This window comes from Sinocyclocheilus rhinocerous, unplaced genomic scaffold (genome assembly GCF_001515625.1).
Source record: "Sinocyclocheilus rhinocerous isolate Xijiao unplaced genomic scaffold, SAMN03320098_v1.1 scaffold738, whole genome shotgun sequence".
Taxonomy (NCBI): Eukaryota; Metazoa; Chordata; class Actinopteri; order Cypriniformes; family Cyprinidae; genus Sinocyclocheilus; species Sinocyclocheilus rhinocerous.
The window spans coordinates 179,605-196,399 of record NW_015633949.1 but is presented as its reverse complement, the minus strand read 5'-3'; the positions used below and the strand labels follow the sequence as shown (position 1 = coordinate 196,399).

The window sequence follows — 16,795 nt, the reverse complement described above, 5'->3', positions numbered from 1 at the left end:
GTCTTAATGCACTAAACACTTCGTTGAATGTTAGTTATAGCAGAATTTAAATATATATATATATATATACACACACACGTAACTCATATGTACTAATCTTCAACTGACAGATCCCTTGCAAATACTAAAAACTAAGATCTGGGACTGAGAAAACAACAACGGACGGTCCAAGTCCTACTTGCCAAGAGCAAAATTTTATTTCTTCCTACTTCATAAAACATTATTTCTCTAACTTCGCAAGGTAAATGTTTCACTACTATCCATTTTGTTTCATGAAGGAAAATAACATAAAATGTAGAGATAAAGGAGAAAGGAAAACATTTTGAGTGCAGAAGAGGTGGTTAAATATTTTACTTAAGGCAGTTTTATTTAATTGTTAATTCCATGCTGTTTCGTTGTAATACAGATTCCAGGTTTTATTTAGACTCTATTTAGAGTCTAAATAGACTCTAAATAGTCTATTTAGAGAAGAAAAATAGACTATTTCATGTACTCATGCAGGCTTAAAATCAACTTTATTAGTGCTTTTTTCTTTCTTTTTGAGACAGCCAAATGGAGACCTGCATTTGTCTTGGTTCTAAAAGCAACAAGGCTCCTTCAGTTTTATAGAGCTGCAGCCATCCATCAATCCACCCACCATCTTCAGCCTATGTGAGCAATACAGTATTTTAGCACAAATTACAGTCCAGACCACTGGTAAATGTTACTACATAACCACTACTTGGTGATGTTAAGCATTTTGCTCCACATGGATATCAAGAAACTTGCTTCAACTTTCTCTGAAAAACTAAATTAACAAAAAGAGCACTTTGTTTAGACTTGCCCTTTTAAAGGTTTAATTGTTTTCTTTAACTGCATTTTATAATTGCACTAACACAGAAATATTACAGCTCAAACCACTAATCGTAGACATACCAGTAATAGTAATAAAAGTTAATTTCTGTAATTACATTAAGAAAAACTCAAAATATATCCAGCAACTGATACAAATGTTGAGAAATAAAGCAAATGAACATAAAAAAGGAAAAATGTTGTACCAGGACAAAAAATAAAAATAAAAAAATACTCCAAGAAATCTTTACGCTTTGACAATTCAAAAATCATAATTGAAGTTTGTTTCATGAGTGGTATATTTTATTTCAATTTAAGGGCTAATAAAACAGAATAATATTAAAAATCAAACAAAGGGAGAGAAAACTGGAGGCATCAAGCTGTTGAGCGCCACTCATAAGGTTGGGCTTGGTGGCTCCCTTTGTGAGGGGGTCTGGGGAAGGGGAGGGGGAGTGGGGTGGAGTCTCATATTGGCCGTGTTGTCTCATTGGTTTTCGTCCTCCACATCTTGCAGCGCCTCTTTATTCTGTTCCTCACCTGTGCACAGAGAAACAAAGCCATTGTTATTGCATTGTAACAGTTATGTTCCTTAATGCAAGCCACATGTGATGTGTTGTACATTGTCGCACATCATCAAGTTTGCAACTCTTGCCAGACTTATGCATTACGAGTTTGCCAAATAAAAAAAACTATAAAAAGCAAAAAAATTTAATTAAATCAATAACGAAGGACTGAATACATGCTGTGAGAAAAATAAAATTAATTTATGTTATATAAATAGAATTTATGTAATTTTCAAGCTCAAATAATTGAATAAAAAGCTGTCTTAAGTCTAATTTGAATGCAGTGTTATCTCATGTGGTCATTTAATGTTCACACATAATTCAATTCCCAAGCCAAAGTATAATACCCTTAGACACCTTTACAGTACATTTCTTAGGAAAACATACCAGAATTTTCCAAATTCCAATATATTAGTACAACACAGCCATTCCAATTGGACATTGAGGATCTGGCAGTGACCATGCAGAAACTGTTTGTTTCAGACATGCTGCACATTTAGCACTCTGGTGGCTACAAAGATCGCAACACAAAGCTTACAAACAGGTGAGTGATGATGCAATTTGTGGACAAAAGGGCAAGAGCTGGAAAAAGTGGCCGCACTTACAAATAAAGTTTGTGGGCAATTAACATTTTCCTTTAGGAATCTAAATAGTGGGGATGAAAAAAAGCAAGATGGGTTAAGTTGGACGGCATGAGTTTGGACACATTACAAGATGACATGAAATGCAGTAGAGAAAGATTATACTGCTGGTTTTGCACAGAAATGCAGTGATGTGCACTAGGTCAGATGTACTTTTGAAATCAATAGAAAACAATTTAAAAGGTTTAAAAGCTATGACAAAAATACAGCCTTCTGTCTTACTTCTGGGGTAGGAATGAAACGTTTGAATTGATATACTGAATACACTACATTAGATCTATAAAATATTTATGCTAGAACAGAGTGCCAAAATCAAACAAAACCACTACATTATATTGAAAAAATGATTTAATTTCTGGTGGATGAATTTAAATAGTAGGCATGTTTGCTTGCACATTTCCACTTTCAATGCAGCCAGAGCCCTCTATTTTAACTCTTTTAAAGGCAGATATTAGAGATGGTTGGAAACTATGCCTCACAAGTCCTAAATCGGGACACTCTGAAACAATCGCTCTAAAAATAGCTTTGGTTTGTGGAGGAGCTTTTGAGGATGTCACCTTCATGTACCAATGAGTTTCAAAGACATGTTTGTCAGGCTTAGCATCTGAAACTGCCATGATCCGTCTTACCGTCTCCCTGCATATCTGAAGTCCATAGTGTCAGGTTATCACGTAACAATTGCATGATGAGTGTCGAGTCCTTGTAGCTTTCTTCACTCAATGTGTCCAGTTCAGCAATAGCATCGTCAAATGCCGCCTTTGCCAACCTAAGATCAACAGCCGGGTACATAAACTATTAAGTTTCAACATACAAATGAACAGGAAAATACTGCAATAAATACCATCTTGGTGATAAGAACCAAAACACATTATTAAAAAGCTTGTTATTATAAACAGATACCATATTCATACAAATGTAATATGTGACCCTGGACCACAAAACCAGTCATATTTTTTGAAATTGAGATTTATAACAATGTTTTTTTGGCTATTGCTAAAAATATACCCCAGCGACTTAAGACTGGTTTTGTGGTCCAGGGTCACATAAGAAAATGATGGATAGACATTTACAAAACTGTAATTGTCTGTTGTACTTCATGTTAAGTGATTTGAAATATTTGATATATGCTTTGAAAACCTCCAAAGCCCAGAAAACAAACCTGCATGCACGGTCGGGAGAGTTGAGGATTTCATAGTAGAATACGGAGAAGTTAAGAGCCAGACCCAAGCGAATAGGGTGTGTAGGCTGAAGGTCTGTCATTGCAATATCACTAGCAGCTTTGTAAGCAACCAAACTGTTTTCTGCAGCCTCCTTCCTGTCGTTTCCTGTGGCAAACTCTGCGAGATACCTGTGGTAATCGCCCTTCCTGACGCATCAAAGGGAGAAAAGGTCTGTTTAAAAGATGTAGAAATAAAGCCGTGACCTCATTATGTCACATACGATTCATCCTTAGATTCACTTAGAAAAAAAACTCATGGCTTTCATACATTTTGTAGTAGAAGACCTTGGACTCTCCTGAATTTGCAGCTGGGATTAGGTGCTTGTCCAATACATCAAGGATGTCATTGCAGATTGATTTCAATTCAGTCTCAACCTGGACATGAAAATTCAACGGTTAAAAGTGTAAAACTAATTCTCGTCATGTAAATGAACGTTAGTTAGCGCATGTCTTACCGTTTGTCTATATTCCCGAATCATTTTCAATTTGTCCTCTCCACCCTTATTCTCCTCTTTCTGCTCGATACTACTGATTATCCTCCAGGATGCTCTTCTCGCCCCAATGACGTTCTTGTAGGCCACAGAGAGCAGGTTTCGCTCTTCAACCGTTAGCTCAACATCCATCCCAGCCACCTTCTTCATGGAGTCAACCATTTCTGCAAAAATCGAAAATGAACGTGATGGATATTTTGCTGATTGGATTTAATTACAACAGAATACAAGTCGCAACCACGGCTGAAATATACAAGGTTTTCAGTCAGTCAGAAAGTACAGTCGGGTTCCGGAAGTAAAAAATCCCATTCATTTTCTCCATAGGTAACTTGACTTTGAACAATAACTTATAGGCCTAATTGATAGTGCTTTTGTTGAAGACATCAGCCACATTTTGTAATTAATTGAGCAGAATTTCTGGTAGAAAAACTACATTACCCATGATTCTGCAGAGAAATATCCAATCAGGACAAGCAAAAATCAAAAGAACTTTAGTGTCCGCCCACTCACACAAAGCACTGCTAATATATCAATAGTTTCCTTCGCTCTCAAACTACTTAAATATTTGCATGCTCTTTAAATTAAGTTTTATATTTCTACATAGTTTTTAATTCTACTGTCACTCGCAAAGCTTCATGGCATTGTAGTTCTTTCCCTCATTAAATCTATTAAGTCTTGTACCTTTGTCTGTCTGATTTTCAAATACTTTTCTGCTTCAAACTAAAGTTTATGGTGTTGTGATTCACCTCACAACTGGCTGGTTTGATTTAAGGCTTACTATGATTAAATATCAAAGCCTCTCAAAAAGTGGTCGACCACTGTTGCACTCCATGGGGTGTTTATTATTTATTTACTCAAATAAGAGAGAATAACATTATTAACAACTGTACATTTGCATTCACCTTGGGTAGCCAGTATTCAATCACAAAACACTGTGCATATCCTTTGTTAATCGTCCGTCTAGCACATTACATACTTGCAGCATACTTTCAAGTGTGGAGTGAAAACCCTAGATACCTAACATAGGTTAATGGGTGACTAAACTAGACAATAAATCACCAACAAGGCTCAATTATAGCTGCTGGTTTAATATATCGTTAGTATCTTGAATACCACAAGCCAGTGAGCCTCTTCTCTACAGTCTGGAATGAAATCTCACTGCAAAGCTACGGTATCTCAGCTTACTAAGCATTGCTTGCTTTGTGTTACTGTCCAACGGCAGCGTCTCAAAACCTAGTGCGGTACCTGCCTAGACCTTTTTGGGTATCACAACTCGCCCGTAATACGCAAAAATGCTGTCCAAGTAGGCAGCTCACAAGGTTTTGAGACACAGCCACGGTCTCTCGTAACGTGCTGCGGGGGTAAACGCAGAAAAGGGAGGACCTTATGCTGAAATAACTCTTTATTGCGGTTAACTGGGTCGATTAAAAAAGATGGTAACTAATATTTGATCCGTCTTCACCTACATGAGGCTTGAAGACCGCAGCCACCCCCTCCGCCATGGCTAGCAACAGCTTGCCTCACCCACTAACTCTCCGCCATTTTGTCTCCTCAATAAACGTCTCCATCTTCATATGCAATAATGTAGTTACCCCAATATCACATCGACAGAATAAACGGACTGTACAAATACAAGAAACAACGTTTTTAAAAAGTAAGCTGAGATCGGTTTGCAGTTCACAGGGTGTTGGCGAATTACGCGCTAACCCGACCGTCAGATAGCCTGCACGAGCACTCGCTTGGTAAAAAAAATAACGTTCCCGTTACCTCTCAGTGCCTCTTACCATCATATCTCTCCGCCTGCTCGGCGAGTTTGGCTTGGTACACCAAATCCTCCCGGTCACCCATGTTGGACAGCGCGCGGCGAGCGTGTTTTGTGAGAGATTGGGAGTAAAGGAGGAGTGTGAGTTCACCGGCAGGCCTACGCGAGCAACAGCTGCGACTTGAATGGTGGAGTAAAGATGGCGTTACACCTTCATCCGGGAACTTTCACACAGAGCATCTCCACACACTCCCTCTCTCCCCACACAGTCTATGATTTTTATCCCTTTATTTAAACAGAGAATAGATGCTATGTGCTTTCTGCACCTTGTGTGTAACCAAACGCTGTGTATTAAAAAAAGGCATATTTACAGGCAGCGATATTCTGTAAAATCACGGGAAACACTTGAATTTGAAGGGATTGTTCATCCGAAAAGAGCATTCTGTCATCATTTACTCACCATCATGTCGTTCTATGCTGAGAAATATTGTGAGAAATATGTTTAAAGAAGAAGGTCTAGACCCAAATGCATTACCTTTTGAATTAACACATTATAACAATTATTTTGAATTTAGTAAAATTTCGTAAATTCTGTCATTTACTCATCATTTATCAGCATACAAGATATTCTGAGAAATGTCGGATTTGGCACGAAGGTCAGAGGAAAATATTTTGAAGAATGTTGGTAACCAAATACCAACAATAAATACCAACATTCTTCAAAATATTTTCTTTTGTGTTCCACAGAAGAAAGTCAGTAATAGTTTTCAAACAATATGAGTGTAAATGATGATTGCTTCAATTGAACATATTAAAAATAAAATGCTAAATTCAAAACCATTTAAGGTGTTATTTGTATTTCATTCAGGTCTAGACTTTTTTTTTTTTTACAAATATATTTCTAAAAATTACACACCATATCAATTAAATGTTTTGCTGTTTCAGTGTAAATCACTAGCAATAAAGTAATTGTGTAATCATGTACACGTATCATGATATTACTATCTGATACAACTTCAAAATTTGCAGCCAGATTGGCTCATCAAAATTAATAACTGGATATTATATAAAAGAAAAAAAACGACACTATAATAGGATAATGAAACAGAAACCTCTCCATCATGTTGATGCTCTTAATAGAGTAATAAATGTAAGGCATGAAAATACTGACAGAGGCAAAGTAAAAGGGTTGAGTAGCATTACTATAGGGGTCAACTTTATTTCATGTACAGGAATAAAACTAACAAAAACGTAGGATTTTTTGTGTGACTTAAAACACTGTTCTGACAGACTTGGATGCACATAAAGGATAACAAGATTAATTTCACAAAATTACTGTGTTGATATTTAGGTTCTAAACATAATACTTTGGGTACAATTAAAATGTACAGACACGACTTGTGATTACTCTTTCAACTCAGTCATAGATGAAAGTGGTGTGTTTTGAAGTAAAATCATTCTCACAGGACACAGGTGAGAGTTCAGACTTAAAAGACTCCAGCTTTGCTTTGTGACTGATTTTAGTGATCTAATTTCATAAAGGTCATTTCTGACTGAAACATAGACAGTTAATAAGACAGATCATGAACATCAAAGTCCTTCATAATTACGACTTAAGTGACAATTACATAACATGGCCGGCTTGCTGTCACACCATGACAACATACAGCTAACCTACACACATACATGACATAGCTTTCTAACATTTAGATGTGACATAACAGAAGAGTTTCCAGGGGGCTGTTTCATAAAACAAGTTTACCAAATAAGCCAGGTTTATTTCAGTTAGTCTGACTTATTGTCAGTTGATTGGGTTCAAAATAAGTCGGACTAACTGAAATAAGCCTGGCTTATTTGGTAAACTTGTTTTATGAAACAGGCCCCAGGTGATTGTCATTGTTACCAAACAAAGTTAGTCAACTTTTTCTTTTTAAAAGTAACAACAAATAAAGGTAAAAACATTAACATTTGACAGTGTTTTGGTAGCCTGTCTATTAGCGTTATAATTTATACATTTGTCCACAAACATTTGATTTCTATTCTCTGTCATTAGTAATGGAAGTTGGTTAAAAGAAACGTTTCTGCAAGGTTGAACAAAATGTACTCCACTCTTCCCCACATAATTAGGCTAAAGACAATGCTGATTTGGTCATTGACAACAATCTGCAATTAAGGCAGGCAATTAGGAAAGCAACGTCTTTCTTGGGCATTAAAGGACAAAATGCACTATATTTCTGCATTGATATATAATATAGGCATGATGGAGGCCGATGTTTTAAAACAAATATCATTAGCCAGATAAACCAATCATAGATAAAGGCTACTCGTATGTGCAAAATCAATTGAGCAAAACACATTTGAGGCATCAGGTTAGGCTTTGCACATTAATGTGACACTTCATAAAATCCTACTGCGTTATTGTAAAGACAGCTGGGTTGTTTTAGAAATATCTTTATCTAATATTAAAGTAGTTTTGGAGAGTCGTAGTAGAGTCGCTACAACAACCACTTACTGTATTTTCTACCTCGGCAAGGGAAGTTTTGGCGAAAACACATTGGTTAATTTGAGTGGAAAAGTCACAATGTTGGATTTTCATTTAAAAACAACAAAAAAAATCAGTTAAGTCTATCTTATGTTGATGTATCGAGTCTAGCATTAGAAATTAGGATTACACATTCAACAAATCTGCATTTAGTGTAATACTCCCAAGTACAGCAATAAAGGTGAAAGTAGCATTTCCTGATAATATATAATGAAAATGTAGTAAAACAAAGTTACGTAGCGGTAGTGAATAATGATGCATGGCCCATCTTGTATACATTAGAAATGTTGTGCATAAATAAAACTAAATGCGGTGAGGATTCGGGCTACTCCATCTTTTATATAGTGTACCGCCCCGATAGAATCCGCTTCATGACATGTTTGACCGGCGCTGAGCCAGTAATGAATGACAAGCCAATGAAAGACTAAAAACTATTCGAAGCATGTTTGATCTGCATTTCTGAATATTTTCATGTAGTAGATGATTTGTAGTGTGAATGCTGCTGTGTTCTAGGACACCAAGTAGTGTATGCTACCGCATTCAAAGCAAAGGAACAGTCCCTTGTTAAGACACCAAACTGCTCATGTTTTAAGTCCAAGCAGGCTTCTTCCTCTTTTCTCAGTTCACAAGAAGCCACACTAATGCTCCTCTCTCTGTAGTGTATGGTGTTGCGTGCTGAATTTAGTGTTTACTTGGTAAATATCTTCAATTATTGCATAAAATCTAATACGGGAATTGTTGCAGGTACTGTGAACGTTGGCATGAGACACAATGGCAATGACGAGGCAGGCAGGTAAAAGGCAGTAGTGAGGATGTGTGAGGAGCCGAAGTGCGTGTATGTGTGTGTGTAAGTGAGTGTACATCTAAGGGCTGCTAGGGAAGACAGTCTGCTCTCTCAGCTCAGTTCATCCTCTGGGTTGTGCTGGTCCAGCAAGCGAACATGGGTAAAGGGAAAATGGCCATGCTTTCCCTTGCACTCACCCTCCCACTGCCCATTTACATTGATCTTGGTCACCTTCACCATGTCGCCGACCTAACAACACAAGACAAGCGTGTCAGAAATGGAGGAAAAACTTTGTTAAGGCAATGCACAAAATAACAAACTTAAAACACAGAGAATTACAGTTCCACTGGGAGGCGCCAAAGCCAAAAAAAACATGTTTTATTTCACAAAATTCTACTTAAAAATAAATTTTTAATGTACAAAATCAGTCATCTGTGACTGTGTTGTAACTAAAATACTGTGCAATACAAAAAAGCTAAATTTGTTACCTCCAAAGCAAGAGCAGTCTTGTCATAGGCATTGGGAACTCTCTTCTGAATCGCCCTGGCATAAACTGGACCATTCTGTAGATTGGGTAAGGATGTTGGCTGGGCATATTGGCCTGGCTCGCCAAGCAGAGGTTGAGACTGAGAACTGTGGCCGTCAGAGTTGCCGTGAGCTCCAGATCCTCCAACAGACCCCCCAGTGCCCCCTGATGTTGGCGAGGCTGGCCGGTACTTCTCCACATAAGGCACGGGGATCATGCCGGCACGGCCTTCTGAATTCTGAGCGTTCCACCACTGCTCCTCCGGCTTCTCCAGAACTCTTAGAATATCGCCCTTTCGAAACGGGAGGTCCTCGTCGTCGTTGCCGGGAAAGTCGAAGAGGGCTCGGACATACTCCTCTTCCAGCCTCTGAGGAGCTCCTCCTGTTCCTGCATTGACGCTGATGAAGGACAAGTGCTTGGCTTTGTTGATGGGCTCAATGAGAGTGGTGGTATCCAGGTAGTGGATCTTGTAGAACTCCAACAGGGCAGGTAAGGCGTCAAATTCCTGATCTCCAATACGGAACCGAGGAGGAGCGAGTCCTGCAGGACGACAGCAAGAAAGCACAAATGATGAATGGACGAACAAGATTTGCTTAAACTTAGTCTATGAAGTCTTCACTAAATAGTGGAAATAATAATTAAAACAATTACAATTATTGTTGTCTAAACATCACTATTTTTGAAAATACCACACATTTTTATGCTCAAACCAGGGAAAAAGCTGCGTAATTGTTAATTCAGCATTACTGCACATACAGCGTCTACAAACAAAAAAGTGAGTGTTTTGTCATAAAAACATATATGATTCACATTACATCATAAAAACATATATGATTCACATTACATGTTAAAACATCTAAAATATCTGAATGACTGGACCAAAAAAATACGGTTTATACTGAAAAATAACCGATTATGTGTAACAGAGAATGCTAAATTACTACGTTACTAGAATGACGCCAAAAACCAGACTGAATGTGCAGAACTGTTCGTAGTAACGTAGACTAACCATGTTACACAAGTTTCTCGTCGAGCTGCTATGCGTTTTGCTAAAGCAGTTTTTCTTCGTCCCGTCGTTGGCAGTATTTTTACATGCACCGCTTACCTGGTCCGGACTGGCGATTGCTGCTGATGCTGTTTATAATGTAATGAGAGACTTTGGAGTTCTCCGACACAGACAGCACGTAGTCCCCGGGAATAGTGATCGAGTCTCGCACCAGGAACACTCCATGCCTCTGCCCTTGGAGCAGCGAAACCGCCTCTTGCCGGCTTAATCTCCCCCAATACCAGCCCCCTCGGTCCTCCGAATCAAAATTTCCGGCCATGACTAGCGCAAGAAAAAAGCCCAGGCTTCACAGGCCTTCCCTTCGCCTCTCCTTATCCGCAAGCAGCGTTCAACTCATGCAAAAACTTTACCGCGTTCCGTTGTTGAACACGTTTCGAATACGCGCAGCATTCGCACACTTTTCTACGCTTTTTTGTTCCAATCGGGTAAGAAAACAGCCGACGTCGGAATCCCAACATGCATGAGACACAAAAACTACGACTATTCGCCCAGATCCTCTGATAATTGTTCAGTGTAAACCAAAACGTACATTGGAAGTTGTCACAAGGAAGTTCAAATATTTCAAATGGCGGACAAGGGAAACAATTTTTGACCTTATTTCCCGGAAGTGATGCAATAACACAGTCGATTAAGACGGTGCCTATAAGTTGCCATATTGATGCGGTCAATGTTGAAAATGAGGCCATAGTCCCTGCAGTTTCATTGACTGTTGCAAATACTTTACAATTGTATTTACTTTTATTACATAATTTGTGTTTTTTATATGAACACACCTGGTTTCGTTTTAATTAACTTAGTAACATATTTACATTTATTTACTAGTATATTATATATATTTTACATCTTTACATCCACACGATTAATGATATTCGTATTCATACTATTATTAATCCATAGTTTTAGTAATTTGTTTGAGCTGTGTTTGATAATGTGTGTATGTATGTAAGTGGATGTATTATTTTTCTAGCCAGTGTCAAAGACGAATTTCCGCTCTTTATTTAACTTTAAATAAAGTTTCTCAAAAAACACGATAGTCGCTAAAGAAAATCCAGTTCAGTCCAGTGGTTTATAGCTGGTCCAAGATGGTCATTAAGTCCATGGCTGTCCAGCTATTTTTCCCAATTCAGCTTTATTTGACCAGATAGTATCTTGTTTGTTGCTGATGCCTACCAGCCAACGACCAACTGAAAACCAGATCATGATTAACAAGAGTTGCCGATTTAAATTTCCAGCAGTCTAAACTGTATTTTTATAGGCCTTGTTGGTCCATGCTTATTTTTATAAACGAATTTTCTTATCGAACAATTAATAGCCTCATTTGCTAATACACTCTAAGGTCGTTTGAGTTGTAAATTGCAAAAAGGAAAGAAGCGGAAGTACGTAAACACTATAGTTTACATAAAACAAGCGAGTCCATGCACGAAAGAACTGCCAACCACTAGGTGTCGACATCGATTACTAATAGCTTACGGTCCTCCTTCCACCAGTCCCGTTCAATTACAGCTCAATGATCCGGTGCACAAACGCAATGCAATCGTTTACCTGTGTATTGTTTTTTTTTTTTACCAGAGCTCTAACAGTCCAACATTTTATGTACTGTTTAACGCATAAATTAATTGTATGTTTCTTAAAGGTTTATTGATTTTGATGCCAACAGTCAAATACATTTTGTTTTGTTTACAAATAATCATATACACATATTGCTGTTCCTTGTCATCCCTAGCATTCTATTTGCTAACCATTGTGGGAATACAGAAATACTGACAAAATTCATTGATCATAGCTCCTCAGTGCACTTTTATCATCATAATTCCCTTTCTGTAATGGCAGAACTTGTCTAGAAGTATGGCTTTGAAAAACAGCAGGATATTTTGAGGCTACCTGGTGACCATAATAAAATGATATGATAATCTGAAATATATTGGTTAACTTTATTACAGGAGCTTCCTTTAATTAGGCTTAATAATTAATTTTATAAACCATCATTCGGGGAGGGTGCTAATTTTACTTAAAATAACACTGAACAAGATTTTTGCATGCAAGCATGATATTATACAAAGTAGCCTAGTAACGAGATATAATAAATCCTAGTTCTCTATTACGTAATTTTAAATAATGAAATAAAACAACTGTTTTCAAATCTGTCTAATCAAATATGCATTGTCTTTGAAACAATACTTTTAATTTACTGGCATATCAGAACTAGTTTGAATTACATTTAAATAATGTAAAATTTTAATTAGGCACTAAATAGATGCTTATACTATGAAATACCTTTATCATTTAATAACAGTGGATAAATAGAAACAAAATCTTAATATCATTTTAGTGTTTAAAGGATCTATTTTAAAGAACAGAGTTTAAAGAACAGAGCTAAGAAACCTTACACTGACTTCAAAATCCATGTCAAGCAGCAACAACAGAATAACTATTACTATCATATAGCCAAACAACACTTTTTTTTTTTTTCTGTGGAGTGAGTCTTTTCTCTTTGGCTTCAGTCCCACTGCTGTATCAATCAAACATACTGTTTTGGGCCAACACTGTGACAAAATTTTGGTTTTCCACTGTATAAATTAGGGGCACTTAATCTGAGCTCATCAGCGTCCCATCCGCCTGAAACCCGGGACATGCATATTCAATGGACGATATTGAATAGAATTTAGGTTGTTTTCCACTGCTGGAGAGAACATGATGCTTGTGACAGTCAGATGCATGGATGGACACACCAATTCATGACGTCCAAACCAATCTGCTTATATCCAGCATGTTGATCTAAATGTGCACCTACACACACACGCTTCTCCAGCAGGGGTTTGAACAGGCACATAGGCACACAGAGGTTCATGGTTAAGACAAAACCTGAATGAGAAGGTATATTTTATATTGTTTATGATGGATAATTTTTATGATGATGGGGAAAACCTGAATGACAAGGTATATTTTATATTTTTATGATGGATATTTTTTATGGCGACGGGGAAAACCTGAATGAGAAGGTATATTTGATATTTTTATGATGGTTATTTTTTATGATGACAGGGAAAACCTGAATGAGAAGGTATATTTGATATTTTTTACCTAACAAGTGAACCATTTCTCCTTTGCAACAACAGACAACCACCGTGATTTTCAACCCTATAAAACCATTCTGAATTGCATGACTTCATGAATAACCCAGTCTGAAAACAAGCCAGTCACACTTTCTCTTTTTCTTAAAGGGACGAAGTTTACAGACACTAATTTAATAAAACAGCGGCTTCAATCAGGTAGCGTTGTCTGAATGACATGCTAACTGTTTTTGGACTAAGTCTTCTCTTAAAGGCTCGATGGCTCCAGAGGAGTGCTGTGACTGGCTGGAGCAAGACAGATGGGAAGATTGGTTTTGGACGCCCTATTCTGTTTGCTCCACTTTGTGGATATTTTACATTTTTATGACAGTGAAGGGGGAAACCTGAATGTCAAGGTATATTTGATTTTTTTTTTTTTTTACCTCATAAGTGATTCATTTCTTCTTTTCAAAAACAGACAGCAGCCATGATTGTCTTCCCTTTTAAACCTGCTGAATCCCATGACTTCATGGGTAACTAAAAACAAGCCTATCACGCTCTTCCTACCATTCTCTCTTTTTAAAGGGATGAAGGTTACAGACTCAGAAATCAAATTAGACAGTGGGTTCAATCAGGTAGGACTGCCCGAATGACATGCTAACTGGTCTGGGACAAAATCTTCTCTTAAGGGCTTGTTGCCTCCAGAGAAGTGCTGTGAAAGGCTGGAGCAAAAGGCTTTGTAAGTCCTCTTCACCCCTGCTTTTGACACCCTCTTTTATTTGCTTTGTGACTGGATCTACACATTAACATGACAGTGAAGGGAAAAACCTGAATGAGAAGGTACATTTGATATTTTTTGTTACCTCACAAGTGATTCTTTTCTCCTTTGCAACAACAGACAACCGCTGTGATTGTCAACCCTATAAAACCCTTGACTTCATGGATAACCCAGTCTGAAAACAAGCCTGTCACGCTTTCTCTTTTTCTTAAAGGGACCAGACTCTAATCAAATTACACAGTGGCTTCAATCAGGTAGGGTTGTTCGAAGGACATGCTAACTGGTCTGGCACAGAGTCTTCTCTTAAAGGCTCGATGGCTCCAGAAGAGTGCTGTGACTGGCTGGAGCAGGACAGATGGGAAGACTGGCTTTGTAAGTCCTCTTCGCCCTCTGCTTTGAACACCCTCTTCTCTTTGCTCCGCTTTGCAACTGGATCTTTTACCAGCCGCTGCTCCTCCAAGGTCCACATACTATCGTCCTCATCCTCCTTGCCTTGCACCTCCCTGTCAAAGTCCAGCAACTCCTCCATCATGTCCTCGATCTCCATCTCACCGTCAATCTCTTCTTCTACCTCAGATCTGAGTTCTCCCATACTCTCTGTCCTGTTTGTATCATCTGCATCGTCTTCATCCACTCTGCCCTCTGGCTCGCTGGCCTGGCTCTCGCCGAACTCCAGGATGGTGGGAAGGTTGCCCTGTTTGGGGCAGCGCTTGCGCAGACTCACCAGAAATGGTTGTGGGAGGGAGAAGATGTCAACGTTGTTCCCCAGGTCGATCCAGGTGACGCTGGGGAAGCTGTCCGGGTCCTTCAGTGTGTCCGTGAGCTCTTTGAGCACAGCACGGGTCATCCTGTTGCCATTGAGGGCCAGAGTCTCAAGGCGGGGAAGAGACGCCAGCATAGGGAGGAGCAGAAGGAAGGCATCGTCTGTGAGCTCGGTGAAGCCCATCTCTACGCTGCCGATGCGGGATGCGTGGTGATGCAGGTAGGCACAGAGACGCTCCATGTCTTTCACTCCAAGAGGGATGCCAGACAGTTCTAATGTCCCACTGGATGGAGGGCTTGAAAGAACTGATTTCAGACTGAGAAAGAGAAAAAGAAGCAGATAGAGAGTAATAATGTGTATGGAGGTGGGGGAATTAACTTTTTATTGCATTTTATAAGTCTGAAATGGAGGAGAGAAAATATTAACCTTATTAAATATTAACCGAAGGAAAGAAAATATTAAGAATTCTACAAATTCTAAGAGTTCACTAATAAAACTAGGACACATTTGCTGGTTAGCTGGGAATTTCATTAAAAATGATAATCTGGCCCTGTGCTGATATACAGTAGAATTAAAATAAAAAAACATAACATGAAACAACACATGAAATGCTGCAAATAAATAAATAAATCTAATATTTAAAAAAATATATAATTATTTTAATAAAATAAAAATAAAAAACACAGTTTATTTTTATGAACATTAGTATGGCAAGAAAATGTATGGCCATTAAATTATCTTAAGTCACTGACACTGGCAGGTGTGGCATGGACCCTACATACATACAGCAGCTCTGCTCACATATTCAAATGGTCTCTTCCAGAACCCTATGCTGTTTGACATGAGACCTTTTAGCATGGACATTTCCTGTGGCAACAAAATTCATTATATAAAATGTATTATAATTAGACTATTAGAACTCTCATCCATACTATTCTGGTACCAGATTTTTACAAATGGAAGCACATGAAATTGCTAAAGTAACCGTAACAGTCATTAGTGTCTAAAGAAGACATGTAGGGCAGGAGCAAACGGACTTATATGAGTAGAGCAAAAAGGGCTTTAGAAAGGTTGAGGAACTACATTTTATAATAATAATAATAATAATAATAATAAAAGAATAGACTATACAGCCTAATTTATTGAAACTCATACCAGCTTTAACATTTTATTAAAACTCAGAGACTATCAAAGACTCAGGATATCGGCTTATTGAGGGGAATTGAGATCTGATTGAAAGGATTCATTTTCTGTAAATGCATTATTACAGATTCAAAACAGCCCCTGGAAATACAAACAACATAGAATTTAAGAGTTAATTTAATCATGATGTCAGTTGTTATTGTCAAATATGGATTAATAACCTACGAGAGATAGATAAATGGAGCGATATAGGGAACAAAAGACGAAGGCAGGAAGAGAAGCTGATTTATTAAGTAAAAGAGAACAAATGTGTTGCTTTAACCGCTGCACATGCAGCAGACTCATAATAAGCTCAGTGTGCCACCACAGCTTGCCAGTGTGCGAGTGAAGAGAGAAAGAGTGAAAGCGAGAAAAGAAATGTCAAGAATACTAATTCATAATGTGGCCGTTGCTAATTCACACCAGGACATGCATATATCTTTTTATATAACTGGCATTTGAGGAAGAGAGAGGAATAATAAGCATCCTGATTTGACATGCTATATGCTCATTCTGAATTATATATTTCCTGCCCCACTCTGATCCTGTCATTGACCTAGCAAATAAAACAGCAGCAAAGTCAAGGAAATGGCTAAA

The 16,795-nt window shown here is 38.0% G+C and overlaps 3 protein-coding genes across 4 annotated transcripts in view; all 3 read right to left on the bottom strand.

The window, feature by feature from the left end:
* Positions 1-1,106: 1,106 nt before the first annotated feature.
* On the bottom strand, positions 1,107-5,775 carry LOC107744772 (14-3-3 protein epsilon). Of its 2 annotated transcripts, XM_016558581.1 has the most exons (7): positions 5,530-5,775; positions 3,710-3,909; positions 3,523-3,629; positions 3,195-3,401; positions 2,665-2,801; positions 2,000-2,039; positions 1,107-1,368 (listed from the first exon to the last, which is right to left on the bottom strand). In XM_016558581.1, the coding sequence occupies exons 1-6, from the start codon at positions 5,591-5,593 to the stop codon at positions 2,032-2,034; spliced, it is 723 nt and encodes a 240-aa protein (XP_016414067.1). In that variant the 5' UTR covers positions 5,594-5,775; the 3' UTR covers positions 1,107-1,368; positions 2,000-2,031. The 2 variants fall into 2 exon arrangements, with proteins under 2 accessions (XP_016414067.1, XP_016414066.1); XM_016558580.1 differs by lacking the exon at positions 2,000-2,039 and having other exon boundaries at positions 5,530-5,771.
* A 1,556-nt stretch (positions 5,776-7,331) lies between these two features.
* Positions 7,332-11,033, bottom strand: LOC107744771 (adapter molecule crk-like). Its single transcript, XM_016558579.1, has 3 exons — positions 10,465-11,033; positions 9,322-9,899; positions 7,332-9,082 (listed from the first exon to the last, which is right to left on the bottom strand). The coding sequence occupies exons 1-3, from the start codon at positions 10,682-10,684 to the stop codon at positions 8,945-8,947; spliced, it is 936 nt and encodes a 311-aa protein (XP_016414065.1). The 5' UTR covers positions 10,685-11,033; the 3' UTR covers positions 7,332-8,944.
* A 3,353-nt stretch (positions 11,034-14,386) lies between these two features.
* LOC107744770 (leucine-rich repeat-containing protein 75A-like) overlaps positions 14,387-16,795 on the bottom strand; it is a 29,191-nt gene continuing 26,782 nt past the window's right edge. Inside the window, exon 4 of the mRNA XM_016558578.1 lies at positions 14,387-15,332. Within this exon, the coding sequence (XP_016414064.1) occupies positions 14,504-15,332 (829 nt within the window). The 3' untranslated portion in view covers positions 14,387-14,503. The remainder of the gene's footprint in view (positions 15,333-16,795) is intronic.

Coding starts and splice junctions, on each gene's coding strand:
- LOC107744772 (XM_016558580.1), bottom strand. CDS start 5,593: ATGGGTGACCGGGAGGATTTGGTGTACCAAGCCAAACTCGCCGAGCAG. Junction 3,402..3,522: donor AAGGTCTTCTACTACAAAAT/GTATGAAAGCCA, acceptor TTGATGCGTCAG/GAAGGGCGATTACCACAGGT. Junction 1,369..2,664: donor TTCAGATATGCAGGGAGACG/GTAAGACGGATC, acceptor CTCTGTGCACAG/GTGAGGAACAGAATAAAGAG.
- LOC107744771 (XM_016558579.1), bottom strand. CDS start 10,684: ATGGCCGGAAATTTTGATTCGGAGGACCGAGGGGGCTGGTATTGGGGG. Junction 9,900..10,464: donor CAATCGCCAGTCCGGACCAG/GTAAGCGGTGCA, acceptor GTCGTCCTGCAG/GACTCGCTCCTCCTCGGTTC. Junction 9,083..9,321: donor AGACTGCTCTTGCTTTGGAG/GTAACAAATTTA, acceptor TTGTGTTGTTAG/GTCGGCGACATGGTGAAGGT.